General features: G+C 40.7%; 1 protein-coding gene across 1 annotated transcript; it reads left to right on the forward strand.

Moving 5' to 3' along the window:
* Positions 1-2,652: 2,652 nt before the first annotated feature.
* Positions 2,653-19,079, forward strand: LOC148037743 (Sec23/Sec24 protein transport family protein). The gene is made up of 5 exons (XM_087676703.1): positions 2,653-3,541; positions 3,652-5,472; positions 5,584-5,700; positions 18,150-18,221; positions 18,377-19,079. Exons 1-5 carry the CDS (start codon positions 2,852-2,854, stop codon positions 18,512-18,514), a joined length of 2,838 nt encoding a protein of 945 aa, XP_087532829.1. The 5' UTR covers positions 2,653-2,851; the 3' UTR covers positions 18,515-19,079.
* Positions 19,080-24,687: the final 5,608 nt, after the last annotated feature.

The raw sequence follows: 24,687 nt of genomic DNA on the forward strand, positions 1-24,687 counted from the left end.
AGAAAGTTTAAAGACAAAGCACTACATAAATTACGGTTGCATCTTAATCTTTCCTTGCTTACTTATTTGAAAACTTCTAACAAACTAATGATAAAATTAAGACAAAACCTTCTTGGGATATTAGAGAAGGTATTGAGATTATTCAAAGAGAGAATCTTTTCAACCCACTTTCATAAGACGATGAAAAAGCATACCAAAACAATGGATAAAGCTAATGCCATGAACCCTTTGAAGTTATAACACGATATGAAGATGTTACTTTCTTACCTAATCTAGCCTCCATATGATGGGTAAATTTATACCGAAAGACTTACAAATCCATAAGTATTATATGAGAATAGACAATACTCTAGGTTATAAAAAGATCCAATTCTTAAATCTTCTAATCCATGCATAAAAGTATTTCTATGAAGGATAGAAAAAGGAGATTAGTAACAAATAAATCATTTAGTGATGGCAACAAGCCATTTGTACAATCCTTAGGTTGAGCATGCCTTTCATGTGTGTGGCCTTTTATCAACAAAACCCTTGCCAAAATGATGGAATAAGGCATTTAGAACATGTAGAGGGAACTCAATAATGTCAAACACCCCAAAATAGATGGGCAATCAATAGAGGGCAGACAATGTTCCCAACAAAAGGCATGTAATAGGTAACATAGACACTAGGACTGATTGGACGTAGAAATAAGGCTAGCTATATTGACTATTGACACTTATGGTTATTGCAGTGATCTGGTATAACCTTCAAGCTTACCCTTGTGGGTCTCACATTGATGGTTTCTTCATATGGGTGTGAAGGAGAAGGATGCCCTTGGGGTCCAAGCATGAGCATTGGCAACTAGCACTAAAAGTTTGGAGGTGCTTACACAAGGGTTTGCCTTGCAATCATATGTGTAAACTAGATATTTGACTATCAAGTATTTGTTTTCCAAAGTAGCTAGGTAGTTGCCTTGAAAGAACCTAAAGGTGATTCCCATATAGGTAACCTAAAGTTGATGAGCAAGCATTTGTTATTCCAAACTAGACTAATGAAGGGCTACCTCAATCTCTTGCCTCCCAATGTAGTGGCATAAACATGCTTGCCAAATATTGAAAATGGTGATTGGACCACATGATGGGCAAGCACATGTTTTCAAAAGCATATTGATAAATGCTTGCCTCAATTTCTTACTTCGCTATAATCTTTAGCCCCATGACAATTCATTTTGAGAATAAGGACCACGTGATGGGCTTGTACTTTCTGGGAGCTACACCATACAAGTTTTTTGTACTTTCTACGATATATAATGGCTTGAATGAAAAGTTGGCGAATAGTATATTTACTACAAATGCTAGTGGTGGCAACATTAAGTCTTTTATGGGGGTTGTGACTAGGAATTGAGTGGGTGCAAGTGGCCTTGAATGTACAATAGGTGGCTAGTAGGCGTGTGATAGTGGTCGTGCAAAAGCCCATGTTGGCAAGAACGAGACTTGTGGTGGTTGTTGTGATTGAGCATTGCAAGGGTGATGATTGGATGAGGGTAGAGGGATGGGTGTTTGCAACAAGCAATGAATGAGTTATAGGATTCATGAGTTATCACTAACAATTGCAAAAAGCTTTAGACAAATTCCCAGTATAATTTCCACCTTGTGAATTACAACGACATCTGAAGCTTCTACAAGGGGGGGGGGGGACCACTTGCCTAGTTAGGTGTAGTTGGCTATAGGGGGACTATCGACCTGGCATGTACCCCCAATCACACCTAGCTAGGACTATGATGCCTCTCAAGGAGAAGCTCATGATGTTGAACACGTTAGAAAAACCCTAGGCTAGTAGCGCCTTGCCACCAAGTGCACCTACTTAGGAACGTATTCCTCTTGAGGAGAAATTCGCAATGGAGAATTGGCAAAAGTAGCTTAGGGTGGGTTCACACTTGCACAGTGGACAAAAGGGTGAAAAATCCCCTTTTCCACCCATCTACAAGGAATTCCCACGAGTTGTCTGCCATCTCATTCACATTAGTGGTGGACAAGGAAAGGAGCCAAAGAGAAGACATGGCATGAAGGAGAAGTATCCGTGCTGGGCAGGCTGGAAGAGAGGAGCAAAAACTTGGCCATGACATGTTAAAAAAGGCCCCTATTTTTTTTGGCCTTTCACCATGTGTGTGAACATACAATTTTCCATGCTGAAATTTGATTGGCCATCTGTATTTGGGATGCCTGTTTGTCTGCTGGGTCTGAACCCACCCTTAGGCCAGGTTCAAACTGTGTGGACGGCCACATAAGTGCAGGCTCGTGATGCTGACGTGTTGAAAAGGGATTCGTCAAGATGATTTCCGTGCGAAGATATACATGTCCGACCTTAATATATCGGACAAGGCCCATTACCTTTTCGGAATAAAAAGGAGCTGTGAGATTTGAACTCCTGCCAAGATCATGCGGGCTCTATCAAGCCACATAAACCAACAATCCAAGCAAGAATGTGTGATATTTGTTGCTAGCTGTTAAATATATTCACACATAGTGCAAAAAAAGCGTGCATCCGTCCGCCATTGTCTGAACCGGGCCTTACCCAATCGAACCTAGCTACATGTGCGGTTCCTCCCTTGATGAAGTGCAGGTTATAGGGTAAAAACAAGGGGGAAATAGTGCCTTTTCCCACGTGGGAAAGTGTCAAAAACAACTTCTCGTTAATCTAATGGCCGGAGTGGAGTCTTGTAAGCCTCCGGCCGGCTGCCACGCTGCCGCCGCCGCTGCTGGCTGATCAAAAATCCCACTCGCTCATCCACGCACACAGGACGATCGAGAGAAGCAGCAGCAGCAGCGGAAGGAAGCCCAAGCCGTAGCAGAGAAGGGAAGAAAATCAGGCGATGGGGGACGCCCCGCTTCCTCGCTCCTCTCCTGCAGCATCTCACCTGAGGCCCGTCCCTCCTCCTCCTTCTTCTTCACCCAGCCAGCCTCCCCTGCCCACATCATACCCATCCTTCTCCACGCCCCCCCCTCCCCCTCCCCTCGCCAGACACTTCTCCTCCCCCACCCCTGCATCATCCACCCCCCCTCCACCTACCCATCCTCACCGATCCCCCTCTGACGGCGCAGAGATCCCCTTGTCCAATGGCTTCTGGTTGTCGTCCTCTTCGCCGCCGCCATACCTGCTCCCTGCCACTGCCACCGTTACCCCCCCCTCGGCTCATTTCTACCCCCCCATGGACAGAGCTCTGCAGCAACAGCAGGGGTTGGATCGCCACGGAGATCTCGATTCCTTCAACAACATCCTCCCCCCTCCTCCCCCTAGCTTCAGATCAGCAGGCCAATCAATGTTCGCCCCCCCTGCGCCCCCGACCTTCTCCTCCCCGCCCCACACCAGTCTCTCCTCTTCGCTCTCGGGCTCGCCTGCCTTTGCAGAGATCCCTGTCTCAGGTACTGAGAACAGGCAGTTTCCCGATGAAGGTGCACACATTCAGGCCACAATAGATCACGCCGGCCATCTTCAGTCGCAGTACAATCAGTTCGACTCTTGGTCAGCAGCATCGTCGTTTGTCTTGTTCTCCGCACACCGGGTATGACAATCTGCCAATTTAGGGATCATGTTCAATCTTGCATTTATGTTGTGCAGGGATGGTCGGGTATGTTTCTGCCAGCTGAGATATTTGTACAATGAATCTAACAGGTATTGAAAGACAAGAAGGCATTCAACATTCCAAGTCTTGGGTTTGGTGCATTGATTTGTCCAGGGAGGGAGGTGATCCCTGGTCCCCCCACCATACGACGGTCTGCTTCTCGATGCCAAAACTGTGGAGCATATTCTAACTTGTATTCTAGTATAGCTCCTACCACAGGACAATGGAAATGTGTGTTTTGTGAGAAAATGAACAGCAGCTCCGGCGAATACAGAGCTGCAAGCAAAGAGGACCTACAAAATTGGCCAGAGCTAGTGACATCTGTTGTGGATTACGTGGAAGTTAGCACTCGCCAGCCAGGTTTTGTGCCTGTCTCAGATACGATAATGGCAGCTCCATTAATGATCCTTATCGATGCCTGTTTGGACGATTCTCACCTGCAACATCTGCAAAGTTCTCTGCACGGCCTAATCGATGCATTGCCACCTGCAACACGAGTAGGAATTATCACCTATGGGAGGGCTGTTTCGGTATATGATTTTTCTCAGTCTGGGGTAGCAGCAGCAGATGTCTTCCCTGGTGATACCCTCCCAAACATGGAGCTGCAAAAGACCTTGCTTTATGGCACAGGGGTTTACCTTGCCCCCTTACATGTTTGCCTTTCAGTGGTGCAAGGTATAATCTCATCATTACGTCCATATAGAGGGCAGCTGGCAGAAGCAGCAAGAGATCGATGCCTTGGCACTGCTGTTGAGATTGCACTCTTTCTCATCCAAGGGCCCTCTACTGATATGCCCAGAAGCATGGTTAAGCGGTCAAGTGGTTGTAGTCGCATCATAGTTTGTGCAGGAGGTCCTAATACCTTGGGCCGAGGTTCTGTGCCTCATTCTCAATCACATCCAAACTATGCATATATGGAAAGAAAGGCTGTCAAGCAAATGGAACATCTTGGTCAAGAAGCCCGACGTCAAGATGCTGTAGTGGATGTCCTTTGTGCAGGCACTTGTCCTGTGAGAGTACCAGTGATACAGCCTTTGGCCACTGTGTCAGGGGGTGTATTTATTCTTCTTGATGATTTTGGTGAGACATTTGGCCTCAATCTACAAAGAGCAGCAAAGAGAACCTCGGGGTTTCGGGCCTTGTTTGAAGCTCGATTTTCGGAGTGTTTCAATGTCACTCATGTCATAGGCCCAGGAAAAGAGGCATCTTCAGATGCACATGAAACTGCTAGAAATGACAGGTCAGTGGCAATGGAAGTTCCAAGCTTGGAAGAGTGCCAAAGCTTCACCATGCTCATGGAGTTGAACAAGGACATAAAAATAGAGAGTGTGTATTTCCAATTTGCAGTCCATTATGTAAACTCTTACCAGGTGAATGTTACTCGAGTAATTACTGTAAGACTTCCAACAACTGACAACCTATCAAGCTATGCAGAAAGTGTGGATGATGAAGTTGCAGCTGTTGCAATAGGGAAGCGCACTGTAGCATTTGCGAAAGGACCATCAGATGCTTTGGATATGCATGCTTCAATTGATGAACGGCTCAAGCAGATGGCTCTGAAGCTGGGCAGGCAACTAAGTAATTCTAGGTTGCGCTGTTTTCCAAGGGAGTTACCAAAGCTGGCAGAAATATTATTTCACCTGAGGAGGGGTCCTTTGTTGGGTAGCATTGTTGGTCATGAAGATGAAAGGATGGTGCTGAGAAACATTTTCCTGCAGGCTTCCTTTGATGTGGCCCTACGGATGTTGTCTCCTAGAGTCCTTATGCATCGGGAAGGTGGTACCTTTGAAGAACTTCCTGCCTATGACCTTGCAATGCAGTCTGATGCTGCCATTGTCCTTGACCATGGCACTGACATATTTATCTGGATGGTAATATAACGTATCTGGCTGCATCCTGTTCTTGAAGTGTTTGATACAGGTCTCTTTCTTCCCTTGCATCTGCTTAGATACCTTCTCAGGCTGAAGTTCGTTTACATACAGGGTTCGGATCTGGCAGCTGATGAAACACTCAGTGCTGCTGCTCTAGCTGCATGCAGGACACTTGTGGAGGAACTGACAGAACAACGTTTTCCAGCACCAAGGATACTTTCTTTTAAGGTATTTTCGATCATTTGCATTGTTTTGCTGATGCTTTCATGGCTGTGGCAGTTGGCCATGTTTCCATATCAATTTGCACTAGTTTTGTATGCCATCCCTCTTCCTTCCACTCTGTCTCTTCTCTTGCATGTGTTACACCTACTTGGAGTTTCCCCATTATGATTCTGGCCCTTGCCAGGTGGGTGGTAGGTTATATTTTGTAAAAGTACATGGCATAGCGAACAAAATTTGAGAAAGGAATAGAGAGTATACAACAAATTGGAGAAGAATTGAGATTTTTTTAATTGCAAACAAAGCCATACAAAGATGGCTCTGTCCACTGGTGTGCTTCCACAGTGAAGCTTATATGGTGATCTAGGTAGATTCCAAGTGAACAGATTAAGGCTTGCTAGATGAACTTTGACTAGGTGGATGATGATGATGTGCGCTTTGCTTGGTTAGGGCACTGTACAATCTCTTGGTCACAGGACTGAGGTCGCAGGATCAAGGTCGTCAGAAAGCAAAGGATGGAGGTCATGTGTGCTGCTGGTGTGATACAGGACTGAATGAGGTCGTGCATAGGTGTCGCGTCAGCTCTGTAAGGTCAGCGCAAGTCAAAATTTTGTTACGTCACATTTTGTTAGAAGCAGGGGGGCTGCTTGTCAGAAGCAGGGGGGTTGCTCAAGCTGAGGGCCTACTTCCTCACCAGCCATGGTGCCATCTCCCAAAATTTGCTATAGGTAGGGTTTCAGGCCTACACACAAAGAGTAGGTCACCACCTGCTTCGTTGAACCCATGGCCTCTACTCCCCACGCCCTACCAGCACTGTTCCAAGCGATGGCTGCCCTTTCCTCATCACTCATTCCCTCCTCACAAGACTTACCATAGGATTAGCACAGTGCCAAAAATTCAGCATCACAAGATCCCGGATAGCAGCCAGAAGGAGAAAATTTGATCCATGAGACAGTAGCCGGTCCATCCTCCACCTTTGGGGACTCCTATGCAGCCCCCATAGCTCCCACGACCAATACCATCCCATAGATCAGGTTCTATCTTGACACAAAGCTTGACATTAGAGATAGAGTGGTGGCCTTAGAGGGGTCATCTCTGGCTTCTTGATTGGTAGGTGACTGACCATCGATGCAGGCATTGAAAGACTTGATAGTCGTTATCCTCATCTTGTTCACCAACGATTAGTACCGTTTGTCCAATGCCTATAGCGTGCCATTGCCTATCCCATCCTCTTCACTCCCATTCATTAGGGCAGATTTGGACTCACTTTTGGATCTTTTAACCTCTTTTAGATTCTAGGGAATATTCCATAGGGACAAATGAGGGTTAGGCTATTGTTACAAAACTTTTAAGGTTACTTTTTGGTTGGGAGGCCATAACTTGAGCATATAAACTCCAAATTTGTCGGAGGTTGGTGTGCTACAATATCTCCCACTATCTATCCCCACAAATTTTCCTTTCCAAAGAAAAAATGTAAGAAATAAAAACTATTAAAATTTTAACATTTTAGTGCCAAGCAAAATCCCATGCCCTTTTTCAACACAGTCATGTTGGAAAAACATGCCCTCTCCCATCTTTTCTTTGATAAGCTGGGGATTTTTTTTTTTCCTAACGAAAAGCTAAGCAAAATGCTTCTTTTTAACCCACCTTTGCCCTAATGTATCAATATGTCTTTGAATCTTTCTTTGTAGTCTTCTAGAGGGATTCATGGTGGTCTTTGTGTTGGCCTAGAACAAATAGAGCAAGTGCCACGTTCCTATTTTTCTTGACATATCTTCTAAGGAGTCACACTCTAGTTTACCACACCAGAATGTACAAAGTTCTCAAAGTGGTAGAATTTGTGCTAAATAGATTCAATTTATCTTTGTTTATCTTCTTTAGAAATTCTAGCCACAATTTATATGTATGCCCAAACTTGAGACTGCACGAATCCTCTTTCAATGGAGCACAACAAGACTATCACTTGTAGGCAAGGTGGTACGTGCAAATCAAGTTCTCTTGGCTACCATGTGGTACATAACTTCTCATTGGGTCTTCTCTAGGTCATGCAGTGGCCAAGTGAAGCGACTCATTAGGAATTTTATTTGGTCAAGCAGAGATGGTAGTCCTACGAGGGCTAAGGTAGCTTGGGATGTTATCATCCAGCCTAGATCTAGGGGTGGTTTGGTAGTTATTGACCTAGATAGTCAAAGTAGAGTACTAATGGTAAAGCTCATTGTGAACAACCTTATTCCGGGTGAGGAGCCAAGGAAGAAGCTACTATTATGAAGATTAGGGACCATTGCTTTGCTCATGGAGGACCGTGGCAACCTAGCACACATTGGCTATTTCAACATATCCAAGCTACAAGGTTTGGGAACAGTTTTGAGGTCAGATTTGCTGCATCTATTATACGGGCATGGAGATAAGTATCTATAAGACTTCATCAGATTGATCCGGTGAGTGTTGAAGAGAAGTTGAGGTAGTTACTTCTTTTTAATCAGCTACTCAAGACTTTTCTTTAATTAGCTAGACCATTGGAGAGAGGACCCTCCTATCTTGGGGAGGTTCTTTGCAGAGGTTGCTTCTACAATGGGGAAGTGGCTTGCCTTTTTGGAGATGTTGGCCCATATACAAAGACAAAGACTTCGAAGTTTAGGGGGGCCAAAATCATAATGGAGAGCATCAGGGAGGTGGTACCCCTTGAATGGAGGAATGACAGTGTGACAAATTAGACATGGATTGGGCTCTTTACTAGAGGAGAGATCCTTCTTGAAGTGGTAGCCACCAGTTGAGTGTGTGTGTTTACTTTTTCAATAGAGATGGATGGCAGACTTAGGCAAGAGGATTTGGATTAGTTAGAGTTCACATGATGCTCTCGACAAAGGATCAAAGTTGTGGCATATTGCAATAGGACTTGGCACTCTGACCCAAACCCTTAGACTTGTATGGAAGATGGATGGAGACATTGGGCATATAGGAGGAGGCCACTATAGAGACTTCACTAGGATCTTGGGGAGTGGGCCCTTCTTTGGCTATACCACTAGGTTGGGGAAGATAATACAGATGAGCAAGATTAGAGTGGTGCCAATAGTTGAGCATTGGACTATCTAGGGTATATCACAGCCTTTTCTTGTAGACTTTTGGAGGAGATTGGAGGACAGCTTTAGACCAAGAAAGATTTCACTTTTTCTTTGGTTACAAGTATACAAGAGTGTAGTAGTTGGTATAGGGCTTGGCCATGGTAGAGACCCTATTCCTTGCGTTAGATGTGGGAAGCATGAGGAGACTCAAAGGCATTGCATATGGGATTGCCCGTGGGCTTAGGAGGTTTGGAGGAGAGCCCTTAGGATGGTGTTTCATGGCACTACAAATTCTATGATTGCCATGTGAAGCGCAGTTGCATGGGTCATTGAGAGGGGCCTAGCTTGGTGGTATATGGATGTACAGGGGTGCTAGGCTTATCTCATCTCAGGGTAGCTTGTGAGTAGGACTTTCATGCTAGGTTTCTCACAGATAGTATGGACTAAAGGGCATTGTCACAGATGGAAGTTCCTAGCTAGCATTATTGCTTGGTACATATGGACAGCCAGATGTAGCTAGGCTATTGACTTTTTGGATATATCTATTGCAAAGACTCTTTTCAGGATTCGGATAGAGATTGTGCATACTCTTCATGGGAGATGGGAGAGAATACAAGGCAATCCAAAGACTATGAGGAAGAGGAGAGATACTTTTCTCAAGACATGGGATTTTGGCACCTTGTTCCTCTTCCAATCTCACATGGTCTAGCATTGTAGACCTTCTAACGGGCTATTCACTCAAGCTTTATAACTGACTTCCCCTTGCTATAATTTTTGATATGGAAGTCCCTTATTGGGCTGCTTTGTACTTGGTTTTTTGCCTTGTGACATTTTGCTCTTAGGTGTGGCAATGGAAGTTTTACTTTTCTTTGGGAAAAAGAAAAGTCGAGGCTGTTGCTCCAAGGGTGCTGTTGGCCCCCCTTGGACTCTCAGCCAGCCAGGGGTTGAGGAAGTTGCCCTTGGGACCCAAACCAAGGGTCCTTGATAACTCCTATACTCCTCAACTCAATGCCATTCGCCGTGAGTTGCTACTAGCTTGCCTCATCTAATCCATAGCCTAGACCCACATGGATCACTTCTTTACCATCCGGTTATATGAGATCTCATCTAACATATAAAGTTAGGTCCTAAACAATGTTTGGTCATGCCCATGGCTTCTCCTTATAATTGGGGCCTTACTATAAGAGGACCATCCCATGAATGGATAGTGCGGAGGTGGAGGGTCCTTGGGTGGTTGGGTAATGGTGGTGGAGAGGCGGACACAGTTGGGCATCGCAGGTAGGATTTTGGGCAATGTGTGTAGTTAGGTGGCTAGTAAGTAGACGGTAGGGCAGGTCAGTAGTAGTCGAACAGGTTGATGGACATGTAGCAACATTTATGCTATCATTATTTTTGTCTTCTTCAGCCTATTTAGCAGCCATTTGACCCATGTGGTCATTGTGAGGTTGACTGAGTGCATATTTCTATCACTCACTGTGTATATACTTTGCTTTTGGATTTTAGTTTTCAGCATTTACTATTTTTTGAGTTTTGTCTCTCTCAACCCGTGCATCCACTTCTGCGATGTGGCACTCTAAGATGGTGTCAGAGCAGTGAAGGGTTGTATTGAGTGGAAGAGCATCACACCAACCTACAGCTAGAGTGAGCTAGGGAGCATGTGATTGGAGGAAGATTGGCTGCGTTTGTTGATCAAGAGGGCTGCTTGGATTGGCATGGCATTAGGAGGAAGCTTTTGGACCTGATTTTTGCAAGAGAGTTAGTGGGAGAAGTGCTTAAAAGGCTGTATTTTCAGCCTCAAGAGCAAATTTTCTGTCCTCATCACCTTTGGTGATGAAGCAACCTAATTGATGAGACGGGGAAAGCCCTAACTGACTATCCTTTTAGAGTGAGAGGGAGACTACTCTAGAAGTGTGACCAATTTGAGGCACGCCAACATGGTATTAGAGCAATGAAGGGCTGTATTTGGTGGAAGGAATGTGTATCAACCTACGACTGGAGTGAGTTGAGGAGCATGTGACAAGTATGTTGAGAGTATGGATAAAGCTTATCATAAACTAAAGATATCTCTTCATGATTGGGTCTTGTTACGCTTTGAAAAGGCCAAGTTAAAGAAAATGAAGGGTAAAGAACGTCTTTTCCCTAAACTCAGCATGAGGTATTATGGGCCTTTCCAAGTATTGCAAAGGATCAATGAAGTGGCTTACAGGTTGAAACTTGATCATTGGAAGATTCACAATGCGTTTCATGTGAGTCTTCCTAGGCCTTTTCGTGGTGATGTACCTAAGAATATCTGTGATGAGATGCAACCAAATGTTGACAAAATTGATGAAATCTTGGTTCCTGAGTAGATATTGGCACAAGGAAGGTCAAGGGTAAAGTCTCCCGTTGCTATTTGGTGAAGTTTCAAAACTATGCACCGCTTAATGCAAAATGGACAGAGGAGAATGATTTGGTAGAATCACCTCATTTCTTACAACTTTACCTTGATGCTTTTTAGTTGGAGCCAAGCTTAGTTAGGCTAAGCAGAGTGCAAATTTGGAGCATTGCATGATACTCAAGAGGGGGATATTGCTTCTACTTTCTTGGTTTCAAATATGCTCATGTATTTAGAGGTTGTTTGGAGATCTTTTAGATTCTATATAGGTGTTTCTATGATCAGTCTACTAGACACTTTGTTTCTACAATTATGCTTGATTATTTAGTAGTGCAGCAAGTACCATTTTAATAGATGTGGATTATACAATCGTGAGTGGTTGTATACTAGTGCAGTAACTACTATCTTGGAAAAAAACATACATTACGAGAACATGGAGTAACAACAGAGTGCTTGGTTACTTCGAAACATGTATGGATAATTGTACATTGGTATTACATGGAGTAACAACAATGCGCTTGGTTATTTGGAAACATTTATGAACAATTGTACTTTGATAATATATGTAGTAATAGCAATATGCTTGGTTGTTGGAAAACATGCGGTAATAGCAGTATTCTTGGTCGTTGAAAAACATGTATTGGTCATTTTTTGTTGGATCCTAATTGTGAGTAATTGGGGTTGCTTGCAATGTTTCAAGAGGGGGGGTTATGTCACCAAAATGCAAAATGAACCTAATGATTTGATTAAACTTCACAAAGATTTTTAATTACAATTTAATTTTGGTATCTCTAGCTCTTAGCATGGTGACTATTGCACAGGTAGTGAAGGATTTAACATTGGGCATGCAATTGGAGATGCAGTGGATAAGTGTATAGACTATGAGGTACAAGAGCAAGGCAAAAGTAACAAGGTGCAATGTGAAACTTTTATTAAATTAAAAGTTTGCACCTTATACTAAGTTACATTGAAAGTTTCGCCTAGTAACTCACTCACTCAGGGCACATTAGGCCTTAACCAAAGTTTTATCCAATGAGCAACTCTCTTATAATTAATGATGAAGTCATTAATTAGCCTTACTAAGAAATGAGATCTGATTCAGAAGCAGATGTACTTATTTGGAAAGCTTATCTTAGCTATTTGGGATTGCTCCTCTCTCACTTTGAGTGTCCCAAGTTGGGAGATAGCCATTCTTCTCTTCTTGGGTTTAATGTTGGCTGTAATTTTTAGGGTTTGGTAGGTTGAAGTGTTCATTCGTATTTGGAACACTATAGTTGTTGGAGGTTAGCATTGAAGGTGACAAGGTCATTGTGCACCCGTGGATCAGTTGTGCTGTGAGAAATTGTTGAAATACAGCCATTTGTATCCAATTTCGAGCATACATTAGTAGCTAAAGAACTACCGAAAGACATGCCAAGATTTGGGGCCAATAGGTGCCATGTGTGGTGCATGAATACTCTAGCTCTAGTTGTGTGTGAACTTTTCTTGCTGAATTTATTGTTAAGCTAAATTAAGTGCTTGCCAAATGTGGCCTACTACCCTTTGGGCTTCCCACGGCTAGTTTCATAATATCTGGAGCTTCTCCCACACCTTTGAATCTATCCTGTAGGAGGTGGCTGCTGGTAGAATCTCTTTAGAAATGCATTGGAGAAGAGCGGAATACACACAAGCATCATCTTTATCTTATATAAGCACAACTTCCTCGTAGTGTCAGTTCCAATCATTTGGAAGAGGAGTTTGGAGTCCAATGTTGCACAATAGCTCTTAAGACCAAATACCACAATCACTTTTGCACAAATCATACTTCCATAACAACACTCCAAGTTAGGCAATGAGGGCCATGAAGTTTATCATTAGTGGAATGATTGGGGATGCCAAATGTGGCATCTGGAGCTTCTCCCACACCTTTGAAGCTATCTTGTAGGAGGTGACTGCCGGTAGAACCTCTTTAGAAATGCATTGGAGAAGAGCAAAATACACAGGCATCATCTTTATCTTATATAAGCACAACTTTCTCACAGTGTCAGTCCCAATCATTTGGAAGAGGAGTTTGGAGTCCAATATTGCACAATAGCTCTTAATGCCATATACCACAATCACTTTTGCACAAATCATACTTCTATAACAACACTCCAAGTTAGGCAATGAGGGCCATGAAGTTTATCATTAGTGGAATGATTGGGGATGCCATTTGGAGAGGATTTAAGGAGAAGATAAAGGAAAGAAGAGAGAGACACACACACACGCAAAAAACACACACACACACACACACACACACACACACAGAGTACAGCCAAAACATAGTACATATTGAATGGCATGAGTTCACACACAGTGGAGAGGACAGCTGATCACTGGACAACTGTTGCAAATAGAGAAAATCGGGTTAGACAAGTAAAAATCACCCAGAAAGGGAGAATTGGGCAGAGTACAGCCAACAGGCACTATTAGAGGCCTGAAAATACTGTCGTCTAGCTTGCAGGTGCATTAAAGGTGAAAAAAGCAGATGTGGATCACAAAATGCAGGCTGAGTTAACATTAAATGCAGCTGTCCTAAAAGAACAGAGTGCAAAAACCCTAAATAAAGATTGGAGTACATAAATGCAAATAGCTGAAGGCTGGAAACCGGCTGAAATTACCAATAAACTGGTTGCCCAGGCTGTCGTGGACAGAGGACTGATCAACAGTCGAGTTGTGTGAGGGCAGACTTGCCACAGTAGAAAACAGCACCCAAAGCCTAAACATAGGTGTTTGATACAATGTCAAAAGTGGTGCAGCGATGGAAGCGTGAGAATCTGTTGTAATAGATTGCACAACACAAGACAGAAGAAAGACTGCAAAAGAAAAGGAGGAAATGGAATCCATACACTTTGATATGAGACAATTGAATACAACAGTGAATCACTAGCTGAGTGGGCACTGGTGTCGGCATTGGGTCCCTCTCTCCAACAGGATTGCTCAGGATGCTTGCAAGTAATGAATGATTGGAGGAGAGAGCCTAGACAAATAAATAGGCCATAAATCAAGAAAAAACCAGCCAATATAAAACAATAAAACAATGACTGGTTGGCCAGCCACAAATGACAAAAACCTAATACATCAGGCACTAGGAAAATATACAAAATGTTGTGCCTAGCCCACTAAACCACATGTAGACTCATGCATGAACCGACTAATCTGCTAATAAATTACAATAGGCTTGTGCCTTGCTCTAAGACTAGTTCATCACATTAATTTGCAAGGCATTGCTAGGGATATATGAACACAAATCAATAAAAATATATGGGCCTAAAGCCAAAAAGCAAGAACTACATTGGAAAATAGAGTTCAAGGGCTTAAAACATACCTACAAAGACTCTAATAGAGTAGATCAACAAAATGGAGAGCATTATGGCACAATTAGATAGCATTGGAGCAAAGTACCAAAAAATACAATTACCATGCTATTAGTGAGCCTTTCCCTCGAGTATGACTTGACAAAGGATACTCTTAAGGAACATGGAAAGAATCACTTTGGAACATTGTTTATCAACTTTATAACTCAAAGAAAAGGAGCTAAATAGAGCAACTTTTACTATGCCAATCAGGACAAAGATATTTTTTCTTCCATTTGGTAGCCAGAGGATGAAACAAACTTGTGAATCATTGTGGTGAAGAAGGCCATGAAGAGTCACTTTATTTTTACAAGAGTGAACCAAAGTGCAAGTTGTATGTCTAAAGATTGTTGGCACAATGAAAATAAAGTTTGTGTTTGGCAGGGCCCAAAGTGGGTGTCCTATGTGAATACCCTAACCTTGACTCTAGAGTGTAAAAGGATGGTTGTGCATTGTATTCAATTAGGGAGAGTCCAATTCATTCTAGGGGATACAAGCCATGGAGTGTCTCTTGTGGCGGCTTGTCTGTCTGTCACTTGTTTGCATAGAACTCCGGAGGCGAGCAACATTCAGCTTTGCATGGAACTCCAGAGGTGAGCAATCTTCAGCTCTGATACCAGTTTGTGGTGACCTGTTTGTCTGTCACTTGCTTGCATAGAACTCGGGATTTGAGCAACCTTCAGCTAGTGAGCAGCAGTGGAGAGTGAGAGAGTGAGATGCACGACGTGTGGGTACAAAGAGTTGTACCTCTCTTAGGTTTTTGTGATAGTTATATGTAAAGCACTAAAGTACAAGTGCTGTGTTCACACTTGAGCACGTATAAAAGGCACGGTGGCCCTTAATTCCCAACATCTCTCTCTCATCTTCTTGAGTTCCAACATGGTATTAGAGTTGCTATTTTGGAGTGCATCTTGTACTTGGCTCATGCGACGATTGGCCATTGCTTATGGCTTGTTTGGGCAGGTTTTAGACAACTTAATCTGGCAGCTTTTTTAATTGCATTTTAGAGGTTTTTCATGTATCCATGAGTGAGCACTTATTTTTGATTGCTGATTGGCATTGCCATTGCCATAGTAGGATTGCCATTGTGGTTTTCACATTTACAATCCGATACAACTCTCTTAGTCTACAAATATCAAAATCATGGGCAAGAAAAAAGTGTGAGACAGATGCTTGAAGCTTGAGAATGTGAAACATAATAATGATATGGATGTATGCTATGCATAACAGGAGTATGAGAAAATGATATGCATAATGGTCTACAAATAATCATGATACTATGGATCATTGGGAACAAGAATGGACCAAGAAAACTGCGGAGTTGGTCAAAATGAAGTTTGCAATAAAAAACCTTAAGGCTACCATCAACTGAGAGAGCTTGCATGTCAAAGAAAAAGAGAATGCACTCAATGCTTATGAAAATTTTGCAAGAAAAAAGCTACCCATGTGGGCTGAAGAGAAGTTGGAATCCAAAAAGAAATCACTTGTCGATGATAAAGAGTGAATACTCCCGGAAAATTAAGGTCCTAGGAAAGTGAAACCTTGATCAAAACGGTAGTTGTGCTTGAAGGAATGACTACAGTTATGACAAAGAATGATAGTCACCAAAATCATGATGCAGCTAGAAAAAGATTCCATTACAGAAATGCTAAGTGCTATCAAGATCAAATAGACTGTCATAGCAAATGGAATTCATGTGGATGTAGACATAATAATAATGTGGCATACTTGCAATGCAAGACCTAGGTTGATCGTATGTAGTTATTGCAAAAGAAATGGACATTACACTTCTCAATGTTACAAGCTGTGCTGTTAAAAATGTGGAGAGTGTGGTCACTATGCACATACATGTAATAAAGAGCGACAAGGTAATTAGATATGATTCATATGATATGTTTAGTTCATGAACTTGTATGGTATGGAATGTTTTCAAAATTTTTGTGAATAAAGTATGTTGTTTCATACATTCGTTAAACATTATGTATAAAGTCAATCTTTACAAATAACATGCATTATACAAGTATCCTCTACATATGTAATGTTAAAGATATACATAAAAACATGTACCTTATTAGTTGAAGTTCAAACACACAAAGAATCCAATCACATGAATCATGATTCATTTCAAAAAATCTCATACAAAAAGGCATGTTTCAACTGCCATTAAGCCATGGGCTCATCGTACTATGAAAAAGAATACATACTGAAATGATACAACATACAAAAGACTAAGTAGTCAACCATCACATCATGTAGAATCCTTAGTCTCAAACGCATAAGTAGGAAGAAACTCATGCTCACTAGAAGAAGCCTTAGAAGTCTCACAAAAATCACCATTAATAATGATATCTCTGTCATTATCATACTCAAGCTCTCCAATTGGAGCATCTTGTTCAACAAGAGCTATTGTACTTGAGGAGCTCCCAAAGATACACCTCACATAGATTGTGATGTTTAGTGTGTGTTTGCAACTCAAACGATGACTCTACACCCCTATCAGATACGAGACACTTGACAGTCTATCTCCTTGAGCTCCATATAAGGTTCCTTGAAGATGACCTCTTGTTCCTCGTTATGTTTGAGGTAGATGAATGGGAAGGAAAATGAGAGATAAAGGTAGAGATAGAGGAAGAAGAGGTAGAGGGACACACCAGCTATAATGTACAAGATTGGCTACCATAAATATCCTAGTAGCCAATGCAACCATGGATCAATCTTGGATCTAATAACCTGGATTAAGGGGGAGTTATAGTTATCAATGTGTGCGGGTCCTATGAGCTTGAGGGGGAGTGTCAGCTGTCTATTTTCATGTCCTTACAAGAAAAGGTGTTCTCTACTTTGTAAGACGACAGTGGTTACAGCCTATATGACTACCATCCATATGGTATTTGCTCTAGCATCCCATCATCATTGACCAATGTGTAATGTGGATGTACAGAGTGACTTCTTGAGTGGGGCAATACTAGAGGAGGTTTTTATGGAGTAGCCTGAGAGATTTATTTAGGTCCAGCTTCCCAATTATGGGCCCTTAGTTCTGGTCCTGACCAGCTAGCTCACAGCCCATTTTCTGGTTGTCCAGTCTTCCATATTTTAGCCTATTTATAGGCTGTCTCTATACAGTGCACTTGGATGACACTTTTTCATTCGTTGCTTCTGCCTTCACATTCTGTTCTTCTGTGCTGCCTAGGCCTTTGCATCTGTTTCCATGAAAAATATTTTGGAGGTCTATTTCTGCTTTTCATGCTTGGGACTTGGGACAAAGCTTAGTTTTCTTAGGAGAATCCAATCACCACGTTAGTGGCCCCATAATTTTACTGCCTTCAAATGGTGCTCATGTAGCAGCTGTATAAACTAAAATTTTGACACTTAATTTATTTGAGGCTACTTAAGCAGTTGTTATTGTTCATTGAACATACTTTTCAAACATTAGATCTGTTTCTTAGTGGTTCAATTTTCTTGTGAAATTTACTACAGATTATCATCTTAGTGGAAATTGTCGAGATGTCTGAGGATCATCTTTCCTCAAACAATGATCTTCTGAGTCATCTTTTTCCAAACACTGTTTCATGATATATGAATATATTGCATGACAGTATTGATAGAAAGCACACAACCTTTTATCTTCTGATATTACTTTTCTTGCTTCAGGAGGGGACCTCACAGGCAAGGTATCTGCAAGCACGACTCATACCTGCACACAAAGATCCTCCTTATGAACAGGTATTAGGCAAAACTGCTTTTATAATGTTAGTTCCTTCATTTTGATATCCAGGAGGTTATAATAATGGGCAAAAGCATGTGCAAAAGATTATGGTTGTTCTGAAGTTCACTGGGGCATTCATGTAACTCATTGTTGGTCTGTGTGTGTTTAACAGGAGGCAAGGTTTCCCCAGCTGCGCACATTGAAACCAGACCAAAGGGCTAAGCTGAAAAGCAAGTTTTATCATGTGGATGATTTGAGTTTTTGCGAGTGGATGCGAAGCTTGAAACTTGTACCTGCAGAGCCTCAATGACATGGTGCTTATGCACAGGAAGCATTCTATCTGGATGTTTATAGCAAGAGGCAGGCAATTACTGCTCATCATTCAAGATGTTCTCCTCTGTCTCAGCCATATATTGCAGATACTTGCAGTGCAGCACAATGGTTTACTCATTGCAAGTATTAAAAATGGCTGGAGGCTTGCGAGTAGTTGCACGCTTGCCATGAGTCCCTTAAAAGTATTGAAGGACCATTCTACAGAAGTCCCATGGTCCTCTTCTCAACTAAAGTTTAAGCTTTGACCGCTTTCAATATCCCAAGGGACATGTAGTATGTAGGTAGTCCAAAGTCTTGTTTGCAATGGGAAAAAGTTTTACATCCTGAGGCTTCAGGTTTTCAACAGTTGAAAGTCGGGGCTTTGACCCTGATTACAGCTTTGGTCTGAAAACAAAATTTTCCTCAGGTTCTGCAAGTTCCAATGCTATGGGTATTTAGCATTGTTATTCTTTTCAAAATCTGAGAGGTCCATATTAATGCCCGATGAGATCTTGTAATGGGGTTACTTTGAACTTTTTCTTAAGTGTTCAGAGTGTCTTAAATTTGCATCCAAGTATTGTTTTCACCTTTTAGGTGACTAGTCAGACTAGGCATGCCTCTACCTTCTGTGGATCCTACTTCTTGCAGGACACAATGCGTAGGTGGTGGAATTGGTGGGGGTTAGTGTGAATGTTTTTGAGCTTTATAACTGATGAAAATTCCAAAATTTTGGTCTTATTGCGATTTTCGGACTATCTAGTCCTTGAGTTCTCTTGATTCCTAACTTTGTGATCTTGCAATTTCTGATTTTTAAAGCTGGTGCTGTCTTCTAGATAATGACAAATGAAGGTGGTTTTTTGAGCTTTGAACAAAATATATTGCAGTTGTGCAACTTGTTTGGATTTCATACTTGCGATAAACTGTAATTTGTCTGTACTGTTCTCCGGCCGTGGACTCTAAGTGCAACATCCTACAGGAAACGAAATGTGTAGAGCGTAGTTGATTCTCACACATTGTATGGCCAAAGGGGGCTGTAGTCTTGTGCATGTACAACTCTGAAAGTTCAGACCTTGAAAAGCTGATCTTTTTGAGATGATGTTTGTGCCTTGGCCGTGTGAAGCATCAGTTTCACTTCTGTGATAGTAGAGGGTGTTCATACCAAGGAAAGGGTTGGCACGGACAGATTCCCCAATTTTGCTCAACAACTGTTGCCATGTTCTCTTAAAGAAGCAACTGTTTTGGACATAGGTAAAAGGCAGTGCTTGTTTATGTGAAAGAACATTGAATTATTGGTTTCATTTATGTGGTACTTACTCAAAAGCTCCAGTTTCACCAGCTGTATAGGCCAATTGATAAATGGGGGCGTGAGTTTGATTAGGTCTTGAGTTCAAGCCCTAGGGGTAGCACAAGGCTGGCCCACCTCTATTGGGCAGTCAGTCATAGGAAAATGCATTAAAAAGATCCCCAATTTAAAATGACCAGTTAGTGAGGATTTCACACCTTTGATATCCTTGTTTCACCTTTGTGATAACAGAGGTAATAGAAGATGTCTTCCTAGATTTCTAGAGGCTTAGACATGCATGCAAGGATCCAAAAATTGTTTTTGGGGCTGGTTAAAGGCTCGAAAGGTTTCCCAATATTTTCGCGCCATGTTCTAGTATTTACATGATATTTTGTGATGTTGAAGAGAACTTGTCCATTGTCAAGGGCTTGGTTCTAGAGGTTATTATTTTCCCAATCTCCAAACTTATTTTAGAAACTGTATCTTCTATTGCACACTCTTATAGAAATGAATTTGAGCTTGTATGTGCCATGTTATTTGCATGAATATATTGAGTCTCCTAGTGGAATGGAGCTCAAATGTGAAGTGGGTGAATTGTACTTGAATATGGGTGAAAACTAGTTTGTAGTTGGGAAGAGAACATATGGTATGCAGGATCATTGTGGTGTGCCTTTATTTATTTTTTTGTTTTTGTCATTTAGACAAAAATTAGGGGAGATAGACAAGTCAAATGAACTTCCATCAATTAAATGGATTGAGCAAACAACAGAAAATTGCTTAAGCTCTTAAGATGGTTAGACATCGATTTTTAAGCCTAGGATATTGAGAGCCACAAAGGAAGGCAAAAACCCACTCTACTACCTCACATAAATAAGTTTTGAGAGTGAGCATATGTTATGTAACTCCCAACCTTGCAAGTCCAAAAAAATTTGCAAGATGTGTCCTTATATTGATTGCAAAAAGGTTAGAAAAAGGGATTTCCTCTCCAACTTCATCTTATGTTGTTTGACTCAGAAATGTATTATCCCACACACCTTTGCACTTTGTTTAGTTTAGGGGATTCAAACTTTTCAAGTCTGTGGATGAGGGATAAAGTGATCCCTTCATGATTTGTGATAAACCCACTGTCTAGAAAATATATTATGTGAAACATGTTTGTAAGTCCTTCCAAACACAAACAAATTGTCTAGCTTTGCTAAAAAAAAGAAGAAAAATCAACAATAGAATCTTGAAGCCAAAGTAGCAAGGTTTTGGTTTTATACTATTTCTTGTTAGGATAACATTCGTAGTGATAAGTAACTTTTCATGTATATGGTAAATTCATATTCTCCATGCTTAAAATAGGGCTCATCAGTCATTGCAAATGCAACAACAAACAATTATAAGAAATCTTTCAAAATACTTTTCTTAAATATTAGGGTATCCTTTTCAAGTAGATAGTAATAGAAAAACCACAAAGGGATAGAGGTTTAAAGAAAAGCAAGAGAGGGTCCTTTCAAATACAATGTTAAAAGATATCATATACATCACTATACCAAAATTGTGTAAGAAATGACACACTTCAATGCCTACAAGATAGTGATCCAGTTATCTCTTCAATACATCTACAAGAGGAAGGCCTACTAATGTAGGCAAAGGTAGAATTGACCACCCATGCACATCATGCAATTACAATGTCATAGGAGCATTATGACACTTTCCAAAATGAGATGGATCAACTTAGGGAGCTTGTTGACCTCAAAGAGAAAGTTGTTGATGCCTATAGAGGAAGAGATGAGGCATGGCAAACCATTGCTCAATTGCTGGAAGAGCTGGAGGCCACTCGGGGCGAAATGGTAGAGATAGATTTGGTGAGTCCTTGGAATAGCTCCATATCAAGCTTACCTAGGACTTCCCGTTAGAGTCTACAAACAAAGTTGATATGAATGGCTACTCCAACATGAATGAGCAAAGTTTCATTGTAATTAGGTGCTTATTGCAATGATATGTGCTTGTAATCATGATTTAATACTATGAATGGGGAAGTTTAGGATTCACAAATGCGAACATAACAAATCATTGAGATCTTTAGGCCACACCAAATCCTGAATACATATAATTATGGTCAAAACAAGATCTCAAACATTGCCTCTGCCATGTTTATATGTTTTCATGACAATAAACTATTTTACTTCACCTAAACAAACCTTGGTCATTACAATAGACTGTTTGACTTCACCTAGACAAACCTTGGTGACCAATTTGCACCTTATCACACACACACGCACGCACGCACGCACGCGCGCGCACGTATACGTTAGAGAAAACTTGGACTCATGTTTGGGCCTTGTAAGAAACTCCACCTCAACATAAAGAGAGCTAATTAAAACATTAATAAAATAACATAGAAATCAAATTATCTTCCTTTTTTTCAACAAGCACAAATCAACATGAACTTTCAAGCTATCATGTGCCTTAATTAAGAGTCTAAGGTTCAATATTTAGAATAGATATTGTTAGTACTCAAATTTTGATGGCGTGTATCTACATTGACTTGGCTTAATGGTGCACTCTCTTTTTATCAAATCTTGAGTCAAAACTTGGTGCAAAGGCTCGAGCTATACTTTCACACATTCTCAATTGACATGTTTTCATTTTTTGGAAGCAACTTCAAAAACCATATAGGATCTTGAGGAAGATGGTTGGAGCCAAACCAACATCATATCATTAAAGAGGTATAAGAGAGATTTGTATTATCTCCACTTCAAGCTTAATCGTGATTAAGAGCCATTGTATAAGACAAATAAACCCTATCTTTTGTCTTCCACGGCCAAAGAAATGTGTGGATGACAAGAATAAAGGAATATAGAACTATGGATGAAGGGAAATTGTATCCAAATGATCCTCTACAAAACTCTACACCTTTGTTCAATGATGTAATATCCTTGATTAGCTAGGAAGATAGATCTATGGACTGAGGTGAAATTGCATCCAAATTATCTTCTACAAAAATCTACAAGTTTGTTCAGGGATATAATATCCTTGATTAGCTTTGTTGGAGATGGGTGTAATGGCTTCCTAGGATATATACAACATTTAGATGCAATCAACAATATGGACATGTTTGAAAGAAATCTATTAAAGAGAGAGAATTCCTGATTTGAGGCTAATATTAGAGCAATACAAGAAAAATAAATTACAAAATAGGGAGACCATTTTAGAGCTCAAGAAACAAAGGGATCAATTAAGGATTTTTTTTTTTGGTGCAAATGATATGGAAAACTTGTGTATATTGAAGTTGTGAAGTGATGGAGTAAAGAAAAAGATACATGCAATAAAGTAAGCTCTTTGTTCATTGTTTTTGTATCTAAAAAAAAGATTTTGCATTATCTTGATTTCTTATATGATAACTAAGCATTTTTCTTTTGAAAATAGAGAGATATCTTGCATTCCAATGAATAAGCGCATTCAAGCCTAGAGCCATCAATTGCACAAATCAAAATGCTGTGGAAAGGGAAACTATCAAGGCAATCCTAAAGAATCAAAATTATTACATGCTTACGAAATAGGAGATCAAGACCTTCATAAAAGAGAACCAACTTGACCCATGTGACATGTAGGTATCGGTGGGTGGATGAGACATGTCTATCCAATAGAGGGTATGCACTTATTTACACATCTCTTCAATCAAAGATGAAAGAATCTAGGATGCATGGATTGACATTGCTAAATCCAAAATCACTCAAAAGAATGTGAAAACAAGTGAAATAAGAAATTCATTAACAAGTCTTGGGAGCTCCATTCCACATTGAAGATACATGCTATAGAGAAACATGAGCTTTGATATATTTTACAAACTTAGAGGCATTTGAAGTGACTATGGATGAATGCAATGGTGTTCTAAATTTGTGTTGAAGCGCGATGAATGTAAATTGTGAAGGAGAACATGCTAGAACAGGTTACCTTCACCTTCACAAACATGGCACTTGATCCAACAAGTATAAATAAAGATACAAAATGATTTAGTGTCCACAACATTTTTCTCTAAGGTCCTTTGAGATAAACAATGCATTTATATTGGAGGTTTTCTTGTCTTTATGGTTTGAATGTGCCAAATGAAGAGTGGTAGATGCTTATAATTTGTGTGGATTATAGGTTGCATCCAAGAATTTCGATATCTTACATTGGGTTTTCCATAAGACTAATATCCCAAAATCATTAATGAGCTAAGAAATGGGAGAATCTTGGAGATGGAAGGCTTGTAAGGTGTTTCAAATGGTATCAATCCAAAGAGTGTAGGTATACATTGCATGTGTAGAGAAAAGGTACTTGATAAGAGGAATTGAAAAAAGATACTTGATAGACATTAAAATATCCAAAATTTAGGGCCATTATGGATATTCCATTTTTGAGAGTCCATATTTACATAATATATGCTCCATACACAACATTGAGACACTATTGTTCTTGTACATTTGTTTTGCCCAAATTTCATGACCTAAGTCAACACAAGTTAAGGCAATTACAACACTTCAGAAGGCCTTGTCACACATTGGTTTATATAATGGAAATACAAAGATTGAAAAGGATGATAGAAGGATGATTTAGACTTGACTAAGAATCTTTCCAATAGAGTTGTGAAAATACAAGCCTTAGATAATAGCCCTCCATTAAGGAATACAATCCACTTAAAGGATTCAATGCAATAGATAAAAGTGCATTCATCATAGTGTAGTTGTAGACTATGTCAACAATGGTGAAGCACGATCATTGAAGACTAGTGTCTGAAAGTCTTTGGATAAATCTTTTAAGTATTATGACACAAAAATATAGAATAGACATGACTATCAAGCCCTTGAAACAACATTGGATGAGTTCAAAAAGTCAATGATTAGTGCATGGATAGATCA

The sequence above is a fragment of the Lygodium microphyllum genome, chromosome 4 (assembly GCF_053477565.2).
Source record: "Lygodium microphyllum isolate KBCC chromosome 4, Lygodium_microphyllum_v1.1.10, whole genome shotgun sequence".
NCBI classification, from domain to species: Eukaryota; Viridiplantae; Streptophyta; class Polypodiopsida; order Schizaeales; family Lygodiaceae; genus Lygodium; species Lygodium microphyllum.

Excerpts from the sequence above, each read along its gene's own strand:
- LOC148037743 (XM_087676703.1), top strand. The coding sequence starts at position 2,852 with ATGGGGGACGCCCCGCTTCCTCGCTCCTCTCCTGCAGCATCTCACCTG. Across the intron at positions 5,473-5,583 it reads CTGACATATTTATCTGGATG|GGTTCGGATCTGGCAGCTGA; the intron begins GTAATATAACGT and ends GTTTACATACAG. Across the intron at positions 18,222-18,376 it reads AAGATCCTCCTTATGAACAG|GAGGCAAGGTTTCCCCAGCT; the intron begins GTATTAGGCAAA and ends TGTGTTTAACAG.